This window comes from Amphiura filiformis, chromosome 11 (genome assembly GCF_039555335.1).
Source record: "Amphiura filiformis chromosome 11, Afil_fr2py, whole genome shotgun sequence".
Taxonomy (NCBI): domain Eukaryota; kingdom Metazoa; phylum Echinodermata; class Ophiuroidea; order Amphilepidida; family Amphiuridae; genus Amphiura; species Amphiura filiformis.
This window is the reverse complement of record NC_092638.1, coordinates 9,613,436-9,636,673: the sequence shown is the minus strand read 5'-3', so window position 1 is coordinate 9,636,673 and position 23,238 is coordinate 9,613,436. Positions and strand designations below refer to the sequence as shown.

General features: G+C 36.6%; 1 protein-coding gene across 1 annotated transcript in view; it reads right to left on the bottom strand.

Annotated features, from left to right (window-relative positions):
- Positions 1-14,222, bottom strand: part of LOC140164328 (N-alpha-acetyltransferase 60-like) — a 38,152-nt gene extending 23,930 nt beyond the window's left edge. The window contains exons 1-4 of the mRNA XM_072187604.1: positions 14,076-14,222; positions 10,518-10,840; positions 8,157-8,286; positions 2,725-2,821 (exon numbers count right to left, since the gene is read on the bottom strand). Coding sequence (XP_072043705.1) covers positions 2,725-2,821; positions 8,157-8,286; positions 10,518-10,708 — 418 coding nt within the window. The 5' untranslated portion in view covers positions 10,709-10,840; positions 14,076-14,222. The remainder of the gene's footprint in view (positions 1-2,724; positions 2,822-8,156; positions 8,287-10,517; positions 10,841-14,075) is intronic.
- Between the last annotated feature and the right edge of the window lie 9,016 nt (positions 14,223-23,238).

The window sequence follows — 23,238 nt, the reverse complement described above, 5'->3', positions numbered from 1 at the left end:
GAATGGGGGATTCCATTTGAAATCTACACTCCCTGTGTGGGAGTTTTCATGTCTTTCATAGGGGGTGTGTGGATTTCACCTGTAACCACCCATTTGTAAGTTGACACCTGTGAAATAATACCATTAGAGAATGCATCTCAAATTACAAATGTACGATTTAATGCACCGCATGAATGATGGACCCATGTTTTCTTATCTAATGTAGTGTGGTTTTATTATGATAATGTTGAGCGTTCAGTGTCTTAGCTGCTAAAAATTGAGGTTTGCCTATCAAAATCCATATCATAAATTTTACATAACACGTTCACAAACACTTGTTAGGGGGTGCCTGATGCAAAACAATTTCATCGCAAAAATTCTTCGGGCCCCTCCTTTACAGACCTAAAAAAAAATGTTGACATAAAATTATGGGTCAACCCCATAGAAAAGCATATAAACTCAATTTTTCCAGAAAAATTTGTGGTCATTTTTTTCAGGGCCCCCCTTAGGTGGATCAAAAATTTTCAGCCCCCCCCCCCTTTTTTTGGCATATCAGCCCCCCCTAACAAGTGTTTGTGAACGGTCCCTAACCAACCAGGCTTCAGCAACTTACTGGGACTTCATCAACTTCAAATAGATATTGTTTTGCATGGCCACTCACTTGAAGAATTATGATCTGCATTATACATACATGTAGTTTACAGGCTCATCCCCTTCCCCACATGACCATAACATTTTGATATCCAAAAAGCTCATGTTTTCTCATTATCAAGTAAAAAATTTTGCCGACATATGTTTCATTTTAAGATGGTGGCATTGTGTACACATTTTTTGCTTTAAAACTGCTGGAGAAGGTCCACAACTCAAAATATGGCAACAGATTGGTTTTTTTTATGGTTGGCCTCAATGTGAGATAGAATTTAACATGATATGACAAAATCTGACCACCTTCAAGTTCACCATAGCTTTTACTTATAACAGAGTTCTGTCAAAGCTATTATTTAGCCTTTAAGTGGATACTATGGGTAATTAGCTATTATACTATTATTATCAAGTTAGGCGCTGGTTTTCTTCCTGAACCAGCTAGAAGCCTTTTAACAAGTAAAAACAAACAAACAGCAAAGTGGAAATGCTTTATCATTCAGATAAAGATAAAAATACAACAACTGATCACACTTTGAAAAACACTTGTCAATCCTAAGTCTATTTGTATTTTTAAGTAAAATGGTATTGAATTGAATCTATTTATGGCCATTCAAGTATTTTAAAAGTGGCACTTTCATTTCTTTACACAAGCTCTGTCATCAAGTTTCATACGGTTCAACTCAACAGCAATAAAGGGCTTATCAGTGATTTGACAAACCAAGAACACCCAAAAATATATTAAATTCAAGATTTTTACATTACCGGTATTGGAATTATTACAAAATGTATCTATCTCTCTGATCAGCTTGTAGTTGTACATGTGTATAGGCGAGAATCATAACATCGTGGATTGATATAGAATTATGTATACACAGCTGGGTGCAGACCCTACGTGAGCTGCGCTTTGTGTATTGCGTGGGTGATGCACGCTTTTGTGAATTTACGCAGGCGTTAAGTCAGAACTTTATTGACTCGCACGGTAACAAAAACCGAGTAATTCTCGCTTATTGCGAGCTGATCTAATCACTCTTAGACCATATTTAATTTGAAACACTTAAAATTGTGCTATGTACTGTTTGCATCATTGGCGTTACACAGTGTTTATATTTATCATTAGATTTTAAGCTCAACACTTGACCTGCAAAGCCATTTGTATTTCTTTATAATTCGGTATGCTGTCAGCATGGACCCAAGTGTCCCCAAGTTTTCCTAAATGGCTGACAATGCTTTAGACAGAGTGGTAATAGAGCACCTGGTTTCTCCCCCTTTATTTCTATGGCCTGTATAGATATAGCATCATACTATTTACCCACAAGTAGTGCTACATGTAGTTGCTATCTGAGTGACATGTCACAATGATTTCACTACTAGTCGGAGACATTATCTTTAGAAATATATTGTAAACAACATTCCATCCCACACCCCACAAATAAACATGATGACAAGATCCAAAGGAGGTTATACATACTAGTATAGAGTCCAATAAACAGAACAGATTCATAATAGTTGGATTTAAAAACCAATTAAACATTTTCAGCCTCTTTTAAAACAACTTGATCTCAAGTAACCTTTGAACTCAGTATTTGACCTTCAAAACAAACAATGTGACAGGTTCACCATGGTTGGCTTCAAAAGTTTACAAATGTACTTCCACTGGACGTACAGTTATGACACCAACTGACACAAAAACATCAATTTTAAAAATACATGATCCATTGTACAGGAACTCACAGTGGTCATACAGTAATGAGACATGCTTTAACCCACCAAAATATCAATAAGTGATACAGGACCTACAGGAATTTCCTGTGGTTGTACAGTATTCAGACCAACTTATACCAAGACATTCATTTCATTCGACTGGGGAGCAGGGGACTACATACAAATTTCTCCAGGACCAACAATCCATAGCTAGCGAGGCAATAACATATGGTTGTAAATCATTGCTGGTATCCCCCAACAGATTCTGTAATCTGTATCTAGTCAGATAGCTTGCCCTTTGTCACCATGGCTAAGACATCAATACATGTACATTTTGTACCTATACATGATACAGGACATACAGGAGAGACAAAATCAACAAACACCACATTTACTCACCTATTCCTTTTCTTCTATGTTCTTGCACTACACCTAAACTGAGGATGTAAGCAACTTGAGTTGAACTTGGGAATGTGGCAGATAAGATGTTAAAATCCTGCAACGGAAATACAAAATAATGAGGTATTAAAGTTAGTTTTGTGATCAAGCAAAAGTCATTTGTTGAGCAATGAGCATTATCAAAATTCAGTTTTAATTTCATCTGATGTGCAGGGATGGCGTTAACTCAGGTTTGGAAGTGAATCACTCACCAAAATCACATTTTCATGCTTTTTCACTCATGAATTTTGTACCTGCAGTTAGTTCCGGGATGAATTTTCACTCCCGAAATATGTGCAACATTGTGAGATAAAGTCTGGGTGATTGGCAAAATCTGTTCATTCACTTACACATGTAGTAGCAGACTAGCAATTATATAAATGATAAAAAAATTGGTCAGTCCATCTTAAAAATATTTTTCACCTCCAAAATTTCATTTTCACCCACCATATTTGGTTTGCATGAGAGTTCAGGGGTGAAAATTACACCCGACTTTCAATCCTTAATGCTAACCCTGCTGATGTGCCAATTTCAGAGTGTTACTTCACTAATTAAAAACTCCATTCACAACTGACTGGGCTTACGTTTGAGTTCCATAGGTATTTGTCATTTTTATAGTATTGCTAAAAACAATAAAATACAATTTATTGTACAGAATAAGTTGAATTGGTAATGTCTCCAAATCAATGTTAGTGAGATTCATTTATGATGAGGTACAGATTCATTTTTATAGCATTATCATCACATCAAATATGTAGTCTACATGCCAGTCTTTACAGAGAACTCATATTTCCTCAACTTTTGAAAATGAGTTTGAGTGCTGTAGAATGCTTTTCTTGTCTCTTCAAGAAGAGCTTATAGAAGAGCTGTTTGCACCTGTGGTCATTCTCTCCTCTCAAAAGGCAGTCCCTGCTACACAAATCTAAATAGTTCTGTCCCTAAACAAACACCAGACTGATAAACAATTCAAGGAGTCCCCAACATAATTTCATATTAAAAGCTGTAATAGCAGGTAAATGGGAGAAATTATTGGATTACATGTAGTACAAAGATAAGGATGTTTTACAGGGTGGAATTGTTTTTCATTATTAAATTTGGTGTAACCTTTGATCATTTTGATGTACAGATTTTACTTTAAGGGAAGGGGTATGAGCGTTTGGACAGTATTTATTGTGGGACATTAGAGCACATCAGACATATCGAATTGCATTCTGAATACAAAGAATGTCCTTCTGATATCAAATAATTTTGATTTTTTGAAATTCGCAATGTAATACACATTTTATGGCAAATCATTAAAAATTGATATTTTTGATATTTAACAGTACTCGAAATAAACTTTATAAATGGTCGCATGTCACAAATAGGTCACCCAAAAATGGAGGAGCCGTAACATGAAAATGCTTTCTTCCCACTTCAAGTTTAGTTTATTCTAAAAGTATGATACCTATTTTAGAAAGTTTGGTGTCATTTTGTAGATAATTATGTTCTTTGTCAAATGCAAAAAACCCCAAGTCAATTAGACAACTACTTTGAGATTTATACTTCAATATGTAAGATGTGTCAATGGAGGAGCTGGGGCGGGTGAGCCGGGACGGGTGAGCCCCATAGGGTTGTACACAAAATTGTGAAAATATGGCAAACTTCAAACCTTTGTATCTTAAAAAGTACAACTAGCATGGACACCAAATTGCACATTTATCATCCTAGATTGTTAATCTACCTCATAGTAGATCAACTGTAACAAAAGATGTAACTAATTAATTGCCTAATTAAATACTAATTAAGACAGTTTTCCCTATATGTTACTGTACAAAGTGTATACGTAATGCTCCGACATTTCTAAATGGCCTATCTCTTGCCCGAGTCACCCTGCTTATTCAAAAGTACACATATTTTTAAGGAAATTTGATGAGGAATTCAATTATGCTATTAGTTTTAGTGCCAGACATGGAGGAAAAAAGTTTTGATTGATAATGTCATACAAATTGTAAAATTATTTTTCAATTTTTGACCACCCTGTATGTTTAACGTAAGGGATACCAAACTCTTTCTTCCTAATTTGTTGGAAGGGCCCATGCAATGTCTTTCTGAATCCATATTTATTTTGAGCTACATAGCTTTCAGAAAAAGAAACTATGGGGTTTACCATGACACGAAAGATGCTAATTTTGTTGATGTTCCACCCTGTATATTTCTTACCCACCCTGTATTATGATATTATACTTTGTTGATTTGGCATCCTTGTAATATAAGCTTTCCAGAAATGTATACTTTTAATGGTCTAAAATGTATTCATTAAAAGTTGTGTTGAAGTGAATCAAGATTGGTGATATTTTTATCATAAAACAATATGTTACACAAAAGATGACCAATTCATGACATGCGACCATATCTGATATGAGTGTATGTAGGTGGGATGAAAAGCGGACGATCAATCGAAAATTTTGACCTATCGTATTGAAGATATGAATTTTTCCCCAAAACACACAAAAAATTAGGTCTTTTGGGGAAAAAAATCAATATCTTCAATATATAAAAGGTCAAAATTTTCAATTGATCGTCGGCTTTTCCTCCCAGGTACATACATACTTTAAGAATATATCATTAGATTTATAAAATTTACTTGAGGACTGTTATATATCAAAATTTGAAAAATATCAAATTTTAATAATTTGTCATAAAATTTGTATTATATCGTGAATTTCAAAAAATGAAAATTATTTGATATCAGAAAGACATGCTTCAGTATTCAGAATGCAATTCGATACGCCTGAGGTGCTCTCATGACTCACAAAAAATACTGTCGAAACGCCATAAACGTTCATTCTAGATCCCTTAAATCTGAACTAAGAAGTAAAAGCTCAAGGAATTCACTCTCTACCACTTTAATCACATACATGCAATGTTATTCTAACTTTAATTCAGAAATGTAATTGCACCAGTGTCATTGCAGAGGTATCATCATGTCAGTCAGAGTGATTTGAAAAGCAGCATTTGCCAATATGCTGAAATTATCCTAACATGTGCAGCGGTGGCGAAAGAAAAAAATCGTAGCAGTGACATTAAATTGACAGTACTGAGCACAGCAGCTTGGATCTTTCATATGTCCCGAAGTCTTTAATACATGACCAAATACAATTAACAAATCACATATTTCAGGGGACTAGGAAAAGATTCCGGTTATTGCATTGACAGGTGAAGCACTAAGGACCGTCGATATATATCGATAAAAATCAATAAATTGATTATCCAATAAAATTAATATCGCCGATATCACTTTCTGAAGAAAATCGACACATCAAAGTTGCCGATAATGAAAAAAAGTATTAAAAAATCGGGCATATGCAGTATGAGTATTCGCCACCGCTGTTACACCAGAACAGGCACATTTTGAAATGTCAAAATCTCTGGAATCAATAACTGTTGTTTTACTTTACAGCAGTTGGAAGTTTAAATATTCCATATTCTACTTTTTGAAGCATTTAGTTTTAGATCACATAAATTGGGAGGAAAGTCAATATATCGATTTTTATCGATATTGAGAGACCGATATATTGATTTTTTTTAATCCTAACATCGACGGTCCTTATGAAGCACAGGGCAAACTAAGGAGGGCCCTGCCCTCGGCCCAAAAAAATCAGCGAGGGCCCGCAAAAAATACATCCGGCAGGCCAAAATGGCCCGCAAAATTTGTGGCAATTTTGATCACTTACAGTAATAAGCTTACTGCAAAATTCACATTTCAGGAGAATTGAAACAAATTCAAGGCCAAAAACATTCTTATTTGGCTCAAAATATGCTAAGGTGTCATATTATAGCCATATATTTTGACATCTTTTTTTTTAAAATAATAATTATAGAAATGGAATATTTGCTAGTTTAGTGGCAAGTTTAGGTAGTAAAGACATAGCATACACAATTTAAGTAAAATCCTTTCACTCTAAATAATAAAAAAAAATAAAAAATAGCTGTAAAATGCCCATTTTTACACTTTTATTTGTAACATGCCAAGAGACGCCTTTTTTTCAACAGCTTTTAATTTTTTTTATGGATCCTTATAGAAATTCATGTGACCTGTTTCCCAAAATGGTGCAGTAAACCAATCAAAAAAACAGAAAGAGGCATTATGAATTATAAGTTAACAGATCAAAAAAAGGATTTAAAAGTTTGCCTTGCGTATGTTACTATTGTCTGTCAAACTTTTGTTTGATTTTGAAGTCCTTCAGTTTTTTATAAACAAAGACTTGAAGCATAAACTAAAGGGTAAATCTATTGTAAATAACTTCATTTCTCCATATTATAATCAATTTGTAAGTGGCTGCCATCTTTTTTGAACATATAACAATTTTAAAATTTTTCTTGAAATGTCTGTCAAATAGTAACATATACAAGACGGTGCTGTAATTCCTGCTAAACTAGGGTGATACAGCTAATTATGCTACATGACATAGCATTTAGCTCCACCTAGCTTTGTGGCACTATCACTTTGTGAGGAGAAGCTTTTTGATGACACAATCCATTGTTAAGTGTTGTCTGTCAAACATTTGTACGCAAGTAACATACGCAAGATTTGTATGTGTCTGTCAAAAGTAACATACGCAATACATTTAAAAAAATTAAAAATCACTTGATGTTCACATTATGATGATAGTTTAGAGTTTATAAAAGTGTTTTAAAACATGTGATTTATAAACTGCATGTGATCTTTATTCAATTTCCCATCTTGAACTACTGTTTTTGCCAAATTATTATTCTGTATGTTACATTTGACAGACATCTTGCGTATGTTATGGCTTGACAGACACACATATTTTATTTGTAACAATTTATCCTCCTTATTGTAATATTTGGACACATTTTTTTCCACAATCAGTTGCTGTAGGTCCTACACCTAAATAACCACAAAATACCTTATGTAATACTTTATAAATTTTTATTTGATTGCAGAAAATCATCAAAATTGTGTCTGTCAAATATAACGTCACGCAAGGGCTAGAAAATTAAATTTGTGAAGTAAATGGTCTATAACTTATCTTTCTTTTAGTGTATTATGAACGATATATGTGCATACTATAATTTAAACCTGGTTGGAGACCAAAAGAAAAGAGCTGGAAAAATAATTGTGTGTTACACTTTTATGACACCTTAGCTTATTTTGAGCCATTTACTTAAATCTTAAATGATATTTGGTAGAACTTTATGATGTTAAAGAGTAATTGTAATTTAACAGTTGTTTTTTCACATAAAATAGCCCATATTGTGTGTTTCCCAAATTCGGGCCTACAAAAATTTGTGAGGGCCTTCAAACATTTAAGGTCAAGGGTCCAAATGGCCCTCAGAAATTCTGGCTTATTTTGAGGCCTGAGGGCAAATACATCTTGTAATCTTACCTCCCTATGACATCGTATTCTTGTTTTCACTTCGGCTACTATTAATCCTACAATTTTGTTTTCTACAACTGCTGCTAAAGAATAGAACCGAGAGTCGCTGGTGATGTCCTTGTACCAGGAGTCTGGGTACCTGTTAGTAGAGATCATACATAATTGATTAATTTTATACAGACATGATTGTCATGGTTAACTGTTGGCATTACAAAGACGAGACATTCAAGCAAGCTATTTTGGAAGTAAAGCCAACCTCACTGACAACCAGATGCAAGCAGGGGTAGCGTTAACCCCTGATCGGGGGTGAATGACCCCCTAAATTTAAAAAATATTAATTTTTCACCCTCTATATTGGGAATATGTGCAAGCTCGGGGGTGAACTCTGACCCTCTACTTTTGGACCTTACTCCTACCCCTGACTACACTGCAAAATATTTGTCACCCCCGAGATTTAATTTTCACCCCATGTATTTGGATTTTCTACAAGCTCGGGAGTGAAAACACAGGAAAACAACCCTCGACTTTCGGGCCTTAATCAAATGCTACCCCTGGATGCAAGCATTAACATCCTACTCTAGTCAGCCCTGTGTTACACTTCCATGAGGAGGTCTACAGGGATATTTTCTACAAGGTACAAGGTAAAGTGTCTTAATTAAGCTGAATTTTAGTGAGTGGGTACAAGTCATTTACCAAGAACAATCTAGGTTCAGTGTTCTAAATTGGTTTTGGTCTGCACGATTTTTAATCAACGGGCCATGCTCTGAAGGTACGCATTCAAAAAAAAACAAATATCATCAATCATCACCATTGATACATGCTTTGTCCTATCATGGCCATATGAGGTTCCAAGACAGTAATCAAAATACTTTGTCTTTCAATCATTAAGATTTCTTCAATTGATCATCACATGTTACACTTTCTGGTATAATTCTGGTATACCCTGCATGCACCCTGTGTTTTAGGGTTAAGGTTAGGTCTAGCGTTGGGTTAGGTTTATAATTAGGGTTAGGGTTATAGGGTTATACTTGTGCACAAGCCAGGTATACCAGTTGAAATCCATACACCATGGTGGTTAGTACCGTACTATTACACTGTCTTTCCTATTCGGCGAGGATGACAATTTTGACCTCCTTGTCCGTTTACAAACAGAGAGGTAGACAAAAGACCGTTCCGCTTGACCAAACACAAAAGTATCAGAAGGATGGTCCACAATAGCGTGATTCATGTAACATGAATAGGGATTTAAAAGCGGTCAAGTAGAACCATGTGCTTCTTTTGTCCAATTTTGTCCAACAGTTTAGACCCAGAACACGATCATGTCAGAAATTAATATTTTGTTCTGGGACTGATTATTCGGACTACATGGTGGTGACCTTTTTCTTCCCCACAGTGAGGGAGTGTGAATTTCAAATGGGGTTACATAAATGGTACCTAGAGTAAGGCCAAACACTTGTGCTGAAAGCCAAATTGGTCACTTTTATCGCCCACTGTTCAAAATGTGACATCTACACCAATTGCAGTCCCTGAAATGGTCTACATTTTAGCCGACCTCAATTCCGAAACATTTAGTGATAGCTAAAAATGCGATCCCCAACACTTTGGTTACATTTGGACGAATTTGTAGAAATCTCCGCGGAGTCTCTGTGTCTGAAATTCCACGGTACAAACATCGAAAATGTCACATTTCTCAGTCCCGGTGATGAATACTATATCCGCATCGCTGTTCAGCCAGCAGCCATTCATACATGAATATGCATATCTCTGACCTCTGTAAGGTCAAACATGTGGCGTCGATTTCAACCAATCCGATCCACCTGATTGTGACCACGTGGTCGGTTTCATGAATATTTAATAAGCAGCTTGATAGTGACGTCATACCTGAGGTGACCAGGACAGGAGGCAGGAGCTACCATTTTGGTCAACTGAACTCGACTTGTGCGTTCTTTTGGTTGACATAAATCGAACAAAATTTTCAATAACGGGTAATAGTAGGATTTCAATTTTTTATTAATGAAGTTACTTGTAGTTTTGAGGAATGACAAAGTTGTTTTTGGAAACTTAGACATGTTTGTTTCAACTGATGATGTAGGATCGCAAAGTGAGTGAATTCGTGAAGAGATTTCCTTGTTTGAGTGATAGTAGGATACGTAACGTAAGCTAAAATAGTACTTTGACCTGCTCTGACGTCTCAATTCACACGGAATTATTCGTACAGTTGCTTACCATGTATGGAACCAGACATACCTAAATGGGCGACTCCATTTGAAATCTACACCCGACTGTTTGGGAGATTTTAAATGTCTTCCTTTTGGGCTGTATGAATTTCAACTGAAATAGCCTGTAGACATATTTTTTAAATGCACTTACTCGACAGGAAACCACTCGGCGCATAACTTCTTAACTTCTGCCACATCTCTGGGACACAAGAATCTTAAAATGGGTCCGTTACTTGGTGGAAGTGGCGCATCCTCGTATGTCTCTGTAACTCCTGCATCATTAGCACTGCCTTCTTCCAGGGCACTCATAGGCCCTCCGATGGGAACCACACATGAAGTCATGCATGCAATTGAAAGGAGCGCTTACAGCAGCACCCAGTGCCTCCAGGAGATTGTAACATGGAGACAGTCAAGAGTTCAAACTGATGAATTCTAACAAGATAACCATGTTTAGGTTTGCTGAAATGATGAGATCTGAAGAAAAAAAGAAAAATAAGACATCTTTAAAATAAATTTATACGAGTGGATATTCATGTACATAGTGGTAGATAAAATGATTAAAGAGTTTAACTTTTAAAACACTACACTATTTTTCGCTCACCTGGAAAGTTTTCACTAGTTCGACTAGCGTCTTCAGCAGATGGTGATGCTGTGATGATATCTTGTCTACAGTCGGGATATCTCTCACCGATGACATCATAATATGATTGACAGGATGATGTATATGTCATCTAGATGTTACGATGTAGCGCCACCACCCTGGGCATCAGCAAGTTATCCCAGATAGGATTTATTTCTAGACCTTTGTCACAAAATCACGATTCAGTCTTGGTTTCTGAGTCCTCTGTCAGTTTGTGTATTGCTTCCACAACTCTACGGGAATACTCCTTTTGCTCCCATATTCATCATATTTTTTTTACTATGACGTCATCCTGTCAATCATATCATACAATGTATGACGTCATCAGTGAGAGATATCCCGACTCTGACTCCGTCTGTGGACAAGATATCATCACAGCATCACCATCTGCTGAAGACGGTCGCTAGTGAAAACGTTCCAGGTGAGCGAAAAATAGTGTAGCCTACTATGACCAGGTATCGCCATTTTTGACGTCGCCATTAGAGTTAGGCGACTATCACTTTTTTCCTAGTCGACAGCAAATAGTCGTGACTACGACTATATAGTCGCGACTATCTGTGGTTAATATTGGACTGAAAAATCGGGTGAAAGATTGGTGGCAATTTAGTATTTATAATGCATGATTACAGGACCCGTGATTGCCGGCATCGCATCACAGTTTGCTACACAAACCAGCGCTGTTGCGATACAAATTGCTACCGGTACACTGTATTGCACGTTTGCGATGCAAATATTTGACTGTAAAATGCTGTAATATAGGCCTAACTTTTCTGTTCAATTAAATTCACTTGCCACTTTCCAGCAACAGCACAAGAAACTTCATATAATTTCTTAAACCTTCAATATTCCAATAGCGATCTTCCTCCGTTTCCATGTTTTGCTGTGCATGAAAATATGTAAACATGCCGGTACGGCAGTGCATATTTTCCATGGTATGCTCATGAACGTGTTGCATCGTGCATGTACGATTAACTTTCACCTCCGACCTACGTCACCTGACCTCATCTAGACTACTGCATTTGTCGCTACAGGGGTGGCATTGCAACATTACGACTGTTTGTCAGCTAATTTGTTTATTTTCCTGTTGCTTTCTAAATATTCTGTTACCACAATAAGCATAGCTTTTTGAAATTACGTGAAAAGTACTTCTAATCTAATAATATTTTCCTAAATTTTCCCTCTTGGAAAACACTCCATCGGAAGTTCTTGCTGTTTCTTTCCAAAGTTAAAATAATCTCATACCTTCAGTAGTTGGTACAAACACCCAACCTGGGTCTGTACATGCACGCTATGACGCTGCTACACCTGTTATCGCTGCATAAATTATAATCATAATGAGATGTTCGACAGTTCAAAGTAATTTGAGTTTTTTGACGGCTTTTATCTTGTGGGAAAGTAGTTTGACAACAAGTCAATAACACCAATTTAATGATGATTTATGGACTGTATGATTACTTGTTGGTTAGTGTTACTATTGGTAAGACAATGACTAACATTTTTTAACATTTTTTGCAGTTTATATGTTAGTATTTGGTTGGTTTTGGTGCGAATAACTGGCACTTTAACAGTAATTTTGTAACACAAAAATATACTTGCATTAGTCGACTTTTGGTTTTCAATAGTCGTAGTCACGACTATCAGTAATAGTCGCGACTAACGACTATTGGCGACTTAGTCGCCCAACTCTAGTCGCCATGGCATTGGATTTTAACACATAATCATGAGTCATGATATCTTCACTTTACAACATTATTCTAAATTTGTTATGTGGTGTCAAAGCAAAATTATCTAACTCTAAAACCGTTGGGGTTCGACAAAGTACCCCACTGTAAGTATGTTGTTTTTCAATTTATAACTGCTAACCGTATATTTTGAATGTGACTGTCACTGCCTGTCAGCCTTGTATTTTCGCCATCCTCGTACGTCACATGTCGCGTGACCTACATGCCTATAGTACCGCCTGCCTATGACTTTCAACATCACAGTATTACGCCCTCGTCAAAGTTTACTGCAAAATATTATAGTTACTGGAACTACTTCACGGGTACGGGTAGCAACACAAGGAGCGTGTTGGGACAGTTCTACAATGAATCTATTTTAATCATGATAAATATTACAAAAATAGCTCGTTCACGTAGCGGTTCCGTTGTCCCCTGCCCTAATACGTAGATCGGAGTGTTATCGTCAGAGCACCTCGGACTAGATAAATACAATATTAATACACATCTAGTTATTGGGCGTATGAGTGAGTGCTAAATGTTAAAAAATCATGCATGCATGACAATGTTGAAACTTGGCCAAAATTATTTAAAAAACATACAATCATGAACCTACAAGCTACACTAGATAATTACCCACTCACTGCACCCATTGTACAGATATTGAGGGCATATTAGACTCGCTGAGTCTCATGGACGCCGTTCCTATGTCCATCAGACTCGTATTTCCCATTTTGGATGTCAATGGGAAATACACACTTAACGCTTATACCGTTAAAAACTTGAAAAAAAATCTTTAAAATTTCGTCAATGTAGATAAAAGTGGTACCAACCGTACTATTGTGCTTGCTAATTGAAGACTCGGTTGAAACAAAATTAAGGATCGAAAGCATTTTAGTGTCCAAAAGGCAAAATTATCGTCAAAGTTCTGCGAAATCGGCTCCCTTGCGAAGGGTTCAGAATTCGAATCGAACGAAAATATCCGATCTTTATGATCAAAAACACAAAATTACAACTTTAAACATACTATTGGCAAAAGACATTATTACCAAACAATACAGAATAGAAAATTTGACATCATTTTCTCAAAATATTGAAAAATTTGCTCACTAGACATCGAAAAAGTAGGCAATCCAATTCCCGTTCAAACGCGTGGGAAACTGAAAGTGCGATAATCGTGACTAGGGCATATCAAACTGCATAATATGTGCTTACAAATTCCAATTTATAATGAATGAGTGATTGTGTTGTGAGTGCATTAATACGTGTGTGCATGATGTGTGTGTTGTTGACGTTGGTTTGCTTGAAACATAAATATACAATCTATTATTTACGCCATTTATCGACTCACCGTCACTGGATGTCACACACACATAAGAAGAGAATTTAATAGAATTATTTTCCTTATGTTTCGTTCCAGACAAATACTGTGATTCATACAGGAAATAACAATTCGCTTGCAGTAAATTCTCCAGAATTCAGGAATATGTAAAGGAATTATGACGATATCGTTGCTAGGATTTTACGCATGCTTCACGTGTAAAAGCTCGTCTGCAGATAAAAGTAATGAAGTTTACGTTCATTGTAGCCCAATATTTCAGACTGCGAAAGAGACTCACCGTTAAAGCGACCCGTACGTAAGGTCGGGTCGAAAGTGGTGTGATCAAAAAAATAACAACAATGGTAATGTAATAGCGCCCCCTAAAATTAATTTGAGCTTATGAAACCAGGTCAAGGTCATGCAATTTAAACTTTTTAGGGGCCAGATTAGCTTGGAAGCTCTTGGATGAGCCCAAGCAAGGAGTCTTTGATAAAAAAAATTAAATGACAAGGCAAGACATTTGGGCAAGTCAAAGGGGTGCTACAGTCTCTGCTACAGCTATGCTACATCCACTGGGCTGTATCCTACAATTCAAAGGGGGGGGGGAGTGCAACTTGACTTATTTATTAGAACCTTTTTTGTTCCGGTTTAAGTCTTCAAGCTTTATGGTTCTGCAAAAACATTTTCTTGGTTTAAGAAAGAACCTGTTTTTGTTCTAAAAAAGAACCCGTCGGTTCTCCATTCTCTGTAGAGCGACCAAAAAGTTCTTTCTTTGTAGAACCTGCACGCTTGAAGCTGGGTCTAGAAAAAATGATTCTTTAGCCAAGGCTGATTTCTTGAATTAATTAATTAAAGTCCCTTTGCCTATTTAAATCTTTAAGGTTCTTCATAGAAATTTTAAAGGTTCTTTATAGAACCTTAGCATTGCATTAAGGTGCTATATAGACAAAAAAGGTTCCAATTAAGTTGCACCTTTTTTCTAAGAGTAAAGAGTGAATAGGCCTAATTATGTTCATAGGGGGAAGAATTTTTACGCCAGCCAAAAGAGGGAAGCAATTGATGGCAGGGCGACGTGTATGGGCGATTTTTGGCACGGGCCGGGGTGCGTTATTTCTTTCTGCAACCATAATGGGCCGCAATGCGATAACACGTAGTACATACATGTAATTATAGGCCTATGAGGCTAGATATAACACGAGTTTATTACCATTATTATTTCCTCTTACTTACTAAAATAAAATAAAATCGATAGAATTAAAATTCTACAAAGGTTTACCTGGGGTTCGAACCCACAACCTATGTATCCATAGTCTAATGCCTACACGACTGTGCTATGATTCGTTGTGCCAGAAAGCTGTTTGTTTATGATACTTATTGATTGCGGAATAAAGTGCATGAACACACAATATACTATTACTAGTATATTAGTACTAATAAATACGAATATAATCCTAACCCTAACCCTAATCCCTAACCCTAACCCTAACCCTATAACCCTAACCCTAACCCTAACCATAACCCTAACCATAACCATAAGACCCTAACCCTAACCCCTAACCCTGACAATAATGAACCTTGCCTCGGACTATGCGGTTAGTGATATATTGCGGCCCATTATGGTTGCAGAAAGAAATTAAGCGGCCGGGGTAGCCTCGGGCCTACCTAAAATAAGCAGAAATATGCAACAGGATTGATAATAAACGTACTATTAGCGGGCATTAGTGAATTTCCATCACCTAGCACCATACAATATTTAGTATATTTCATGATCCTAGCATTCTCTTTTTATGAAATGTTTCAGTATAAAATATCCACGAAAAAAGCTTAGGCCTATATTCCGAAAATTTTCAGTTGATTCCGATTTTGCGTTTGTGAGATGAGTTTGTGAAAATCGTTTTTGATTCACGCAAAGTTTGCAAGTAGGCCTACCCCGGTACTTTACTGATGACACAATCCATATAAGCTTACTCGTGGACAAAATTAATTTTTACCCTTTGCCTTACAACTATAGCGCCATTTGGTCATTTTTTAGCCCCAAAAAATGTGAAAGATGATATTTCAGAATTATTATTGAAAAGACTTTTCAATTTGGCCCAATGAGAAATCGACCTCTGAAATTGGGTAAGTTGTTTTTTGGACCACACTCAGTGGCGATGGCGGCACCAGGAATTTTTTTCGGAGGGGAGAGCAAAGTGAATTTCAGGGGGGAAAATCGACCAATTTTGCGCAAAATTGCCGCAAAAGTAGAAATTTACGTAATTTTGGTGCTTTTGCCACGATCTGCGGGTTGAGAGGAAAAAAGTAATAGGCCTATTAAAAAATATTAAAAACAATTATAAAAGGAAGCGGAAGAGGAAATTAGAATAAAGTTGTAGTGTGAATCTTTCTTTAAGGGGACTCGATCTTTTGTGCGTAATTATAGAGGGCCAGGGGATTCATTCTATCATTATTTGAAGAAGTCAAAGAGCCCTAGGAATAAAGACTGTAGTGTAATTCACACCAGATACAATTTCTTTATACGACAAAAATTAATTTTTGTAATCGATCAAAAAACAAACGTTTCATAGGGCCTGCACTTTGGCTTCACATTTGAAAGGGGCGTGAATTCATTTTTTTTTTTTTTTTTATTATAATTAGGTAATCCTCACACACATTCCCTATATGTATATACATGTACCACATGTAGTAAATCTATCTGCTTTATCTGTATTGTGACGTTCTTAAGCAAATAGTTAAACACGATTTCATCAAACATTATAACAATAGCTCTTTTACAGTGTGCAATCATCCCGGGCAATAATTGGGCAATAATAGAGGATGTGCGTGAAATTATTGATTGGCTCCATACAAAGGATTTCAGTGAACCGGTGTCCTTCACCGTAATCATGGCGCAATGCAGTGCATTTAATCAAACGTTGTCGTCAACCTATTTGATCGTATAGTGCATTTGTTATGTGTGTGTGACGAGCTGTCGCGGTAGATTGCAATAGCTTGTAATCATGGTTTTGTTGAATGAATTTGAGTACTCCGCCATATTTACAGTATGATACGTCATAATCTAGGTGATTATTTGCATTGGATGTCTTGAATACGCTGGCAAAGTTGTGTAATAATCGGATTAATGCTATAACAGTAGATGAATACAAGGTTTGAATAGGCCTATATCGCGTTGCAAAGCCCCATTCAGTGATCCCAGCGAAAGTGAAAAAAAATCAAATTGTTACTTTTATCAATTTTTTTAATGAAAAAAATGGGCAAAAAACCCAAGAAAACGGCAGTATCGACGAAGTTGAAGCCCCAGCTAATTTATATATAGGCCTATTGTCAGTATATAAATTACAGATTCACGTAAATGCATTATTTTTGTCTTAAATAGGCCTACTCGGCTTTCGGCTGAACCACTAGCAGAAGATACCAAATTGATGTTTTATGACCTTTGAAATTCTTTTGTTGCGAGTGACATGGCAGTTCAATTCACGCCGAGTGTCCTTGACAGGTTTGACTCTGCTTCAGTGGTCATGAAAGAATTCAAAAGATAACCTCTGCCCCACCAATCCCAAGCAATTGTCTGAAACTGCTCTTCGGATGATGTATCATAAGAACTCAGTCGTCAAATGATGATAGTCATATAATGACCAAAAGATTATTACTGACTATATCATTGAAGACTGAGTACAAAATCTGAATTTTGATGATTTTTACGATCACTGAATGGGCCGTTAGTACCCTCCTCTCCTTACCCTGGCAATATGAATCAAAGAAATCTCAAGAAAAAAATAAATAAAACAAGAAAAAAAAAGTCAAAGAAAAGAAACAATAAAAGAAAAACAAATATGAAAAGTTCGAACAATATTTGGTTTATAAAATTAATGTGACCGTGATGAGGCTCGAGCTCACCACCTTCCGATTTAAAATTCGAAGCGCTCGTGTACCAAATTCTGATGCCTTACCAAGTGAGCTGTGCTCCTGAGATACGAAATAAAAATAAAATAATACACTGTATACCTGCTTGTGTCGGTAATTGATTTGCTCTAATTCCATAATGGTACAGTGCAACAGAGCAAAAATGCCCAAAATTTAAAAGCTATATAATTTATGAACAATATACACTACACATAAAAATACTAATACAAGGGAATTTCAACATAAGAATCCAAACAATTAAGTACCAACATGCACAGCTTTGTCCTTATATCACATTTGGGTTTTAACAAAATGTTATCAAACCTCTACTGTGATTGGCAGCTGCACAAGGCATCTCTTTGATAGCTGATAATGGCCATCCATTCAGCAAGTGGCTACTAACTGACCTTGACAGGCTTGAATGAGCACTGTCATCCCGGGACTGTCATCTGCTACAAAACCATCACACTCTAGGACCTGGTCACTCCATGATCCAACAGAGAGCACAGTACTTTGACAATGGAGTGAAATTATTGATTAAAAGTACAGCTCCTATGCGTGTAAAAAAAAAATTGGAATAGAATGTTTGGAATCATGTAACTAAAATACTAAATGCATTCTGCAAAATGTGCTCTGACCAATATATAAAGCATTTCATTAGCTTTAATTTGACATATTGTTTGACATGTTTGGAATTATGGTAAATCATTAAATAAAATATTTATTAATTAATCAATTATGTCAATTAATTAAAAATTTAATGCAAATATACATATTTTCTCTGACAGAATTGTAGGATTTGACAAGAGCCATCTTTCTTGTAAGTTTGATTCTTATAACATACCGGTATCGTATTGCGTCCCCAGTTATAGTTGCAGAAAAAAATACGCGTGCAGGACACACATACGCACACACCCCCACACACCCAGAGGATTGTACCGTTTTACAATCATATAACATTCATTGGCGCTAGTAGTAGTAAATTCCAATTTTCTTTGCTTTACCTCACTTGTTCTGCTCAAAATTAAAAGGGGACATATCTGACAGTAAAAGCATTTTTATGGAAATTATGTTTAACTATTTGCTTAAACAGCACAAAACAGATAAAGCAGACAAATTTACTATACATAAGCCTATACATGTATGGTATGCCAGGGACTGTTTAAGAATATATCATTTACTTCGAGGACTGTTATATATCAAAAATGTGAAAAATATCAAATTTTAATTATTTGTCATAAAATTTGTATTATATCGTGAATTTCAAACAATGAAATTATTTGATATCAGAAAGACATTCTTCGTATTCATAATGCAATTCGATATGTCTGATGTGCTCTCGTGTCCCAGAAAAATACTATCGAAACGCTCAAAACGCTCATTCCAGATCCCTTAATTTGGTTAATTTTCTTTGTCTTTTTTTTTTTCCTTTTCTTGTTTTATTTATTTTTCTTTGATTTATATTGCCAGGGGAAGGAGAGGAGGGAACTAAAGGCCCATTCAGTGATTTTTTTTGATTTTTTTTTCATCCCGACGATCGTAAAAATCATCAAAATTCAGATTTTGGATATTGCGGAACTCAGTCTTCAATGATAGTCAGTAATTTTTATATTTTGGACATTATTATGACTATCATTTGAGGACTGAGTTCTTATGATCCGAGGAGCAGTTTCAGACAATTGCTTGTGATTATTGGGACAGAGGTTATCTTTTGAATTCTTTCATGACCACACAAGCATAGTCAAACCTGTCAAGGACACTCGGCGTGAATTGAAAGACCATGTCACTCGCCACAAAAGAATGTCAAAGGTCATAAAACACCAATTTGGTGTCTTCTGCTATCTAAAGGCGTATGGCTGATTTTGTACCTTTCGTCATTGTCTGTCATAGATGTGCTAACATAGCTTGCCAGTGCAGTGGTTCAGCCGAAAGCCGTGTGTCTAGGACAAAAAATAATGCATTTACGTGAGTCTGTAATTTATATACCGGTACTGACAGTATATAAATTAGCTACATGTATTTGAATGGGGCTTCAACTTCGTCAATACTGTCGTTTTCCTGTTTTGTTTTTTTGCCATTTGTTTTTCATTAAAAAAATTTATAAACGTAACAATTTGATTTTTTTTCACTTTCGCTGGGATCACTGCATGGGACTTTGTAGCGCGGATTATTCAAAACTTGTTTTTACCTATACTGCTATATAGTATTAATCCGATTATTACATAACTTTGCCAGCTTATTCAAGACATAGGTTATGTAAGGGATAAACTGTACATGGGTATAGAGGCCCTGCATGCTTTTATCGATTGGCTCCAAACAAATGATTTGAACCGGTGTCCTTCACCGTAATCACGGCGCAGTAGCCAACAGTCCATTCAATCAAATGTTGGCAGTGTGCGAGACGAACGATGTATAAATCTAGAGGTCACATCATCACTTATCATGCTTATTGTTGTCCAATGCATATACTGTGTGTATTGTTCCCGGAATTGTCAATGCAGTCAAGCAAACAGGTATTATATTTTGAAAAGGCCGCTATAGTATATTCACAGGGGTGTCTTGAATGGCCAATCATATGGGACATAATCAAATTGCAGTGACTGCTTCCTTTGTTACCACATGTCAGTCATCTTGTGATTATTGGACCATGTAAACCTGCAAAAAACGAGACAAAGTGCTGGCCCTATGTTATATCAATTTTAAATTTAGCCTGAGTCCGTAAATATGGTACCTCTCGCCCTTTTTTAGGTCAAGGCTATTTTTACCACTATGCAGCGAGCCATTGTTGAAGCTATTTCACATACATGTACAAAACATTCTAGAGAAAGAATGAGGACATATATTGTGGAAATATCTTTTGTTGATTTCGAATGATAATGTCATGAAGTCGTAAATTTTATATGCAAATTCCTAAAACCAAAACAAAACATTGCGACGCAGATAATTCCCCGACTTACGCAATTTCATCATCACATCAGTGTCTTTATTATTTGTTTGAAACCTTTACCAAATGTTCGTGCTATTTATGCATAAAACGGCTAATCTATCTTTACAAAACGCGTCTTTTTTAGTAAACAAAAGGCTAAAGATGGCATTATGAGATTTATCTTTTATCATTACACTCATCCGCTCAACTTCCACGGTGGCCGAGCGGTACCGGTAAAGCGCTAGATGCGTAATCGAAGGAAGTCTAGAATCTCTGGTTCGAGTCCCAACGAAGCCTGTGGAAACTTTTTTTTCTTCAAAATTCATGATCGCATTCCGAAATGAGTCACTTGTCGGTAAATCATGTATCGTATCCTTAACCCGATTTTAGGTCACAATAATGTTCTAATTTGCCCCAGATCGTGATCCACAGCATCATCCCCCTACTTTTCTCAAAAAAAGTTGAGACTTTTATATCATTGGATACCTCTGGCTACATAATGATAAAATCGGAATCAACTGAAATTTTGGGAATAATCTTTTTTCGTGGATATCTACTGAAAAATGTCATAAAAAGAGGCTGCTAAGATCACGAAATACTCCTTTAAGCATTAAAATTTCAAAATGTTCGCACGTGCATCTGCTACTATACTGATAGCAAGTAGTTCATCAATGCCACATCTACTGCTGATATCGGATAGTTCTTCAATGTCACATCTAGGCCCTACTGCTGATAGCAAGTAGTTCATCAATGCCCCATCTGCTGCTGCGAGCAAGTAATTCATCACTGCTCCATCTATCTACTGCTGACGAGTAGCAAGTAGTTCATTAATACCCCATCTACTGCTGATAGCAAGTATTTCATCAATGCCCTATTTACTGCATGCTGATAGCCAGTAGTTCATCAATACCCCATCTACTGCTGAGAGCAAGTAATTCATCACTGCTCCATCTATCTACTGCTGAGTAGCAAGTAGTTCATCAATACCCCATCTACTGCTGATAGCAAGTGTTTCATCAATGCCACATTTACTGCTGATAGCCAGTAGTTCATCAATACCCCATCTACTGCGGAGAGCAAGTAATTCATCACTGCTCCATCTATCTACTGCTGAGTAGCAAGTAGTTCATCAATATCCCATTTACTGCTAATAGCAAGTAATTCATCGCTGCTTCGTCCATCTACTGCTGAGAGTAAGTAGTTCATCAATGCCACATCTACTGCTGATAGCAAGTAGTTCATCAATGCCACACGTACTGCTTTGAGCAAGTAGTTCATCAATACCCCATCTACTGCTGATAGCAAGTAGTTCATCAATGCCTTATTTACTGCTGATAGCAAGTAATTCAGCACTGCCTCATCCATCTACTGCTGAGAGTAAGTAGTTCATCAATGCCACATCTAATGCTGATAGCAAGTAGTTCATCAATTCCCCATCTACTGCTGATAGCAAGTAGTTCATCAATGCCCCATCTACTGCTGATAGCAAGTAGTTCATCAATGCCCCATCTACTGCTGATAGCAAGTAGTTCATCAATGCCACGTCTACTGCTGATAGCAAGTAGTTCATCAATGCCATATCTACTACTGATTGCAAGTAGTTCATCAATGCCATATCTACTGCTGATAGCAAGTAGTTTATCAGTGCCCTGTTTACAGCTGATAGCCAGTAGTTCATCAATGCCACATCTACTGCTGATAGCAAGTAGTTCATCAATGCCACATCTACTGCTGATAGCCAGTAGTTCATCAATACCCCATCTCCTGCGGAGAGCAAGTAATTCATCACTGCTCCATCTATCTACTGCTGAGTAGCAAGTAGTACACCAATACCCCATTTACTGCTGATAGCAAGTAATTCATCACTGCTTCGTCCATCTACTGCTGAGAGTAAGTAGTTCATCAATGCCACATCTACTGCTGATAGCAAGTAGTTCATCAATGCCACACGTACTGCTTTGAGCAAGTAGTTCATCAATACCCCATCTACTGCTGATAGCAAGTAGTTCATCAATGCCTTATTTACTGCTGATAGCAAGTAATTCAGCACTGCCTCATCCATCTACTGCTGAGAGTAAGTAGTTCATCAATGACACATCTAATGCTGATAGCAAGTAGTTCATCAATTCCCCATCTACTGCTGATAGCAAGTAGTTCACCAATGCCCCATCTACTGCTGATAGCAAGTAGTTCATCAATGCCACGTCTACTGCTGATAGCAAGTAGTTCATCAATGCCATATCTACTACTGATAGCAAGTAGTTCATCAATGCCATATCTACTGCTGATAGCAAGTAGTTTAACAGTGCCCTGTTTGCAGCTGATAGCCAGTAGTTCATCAATGCCACATCTACTGCTGATAGC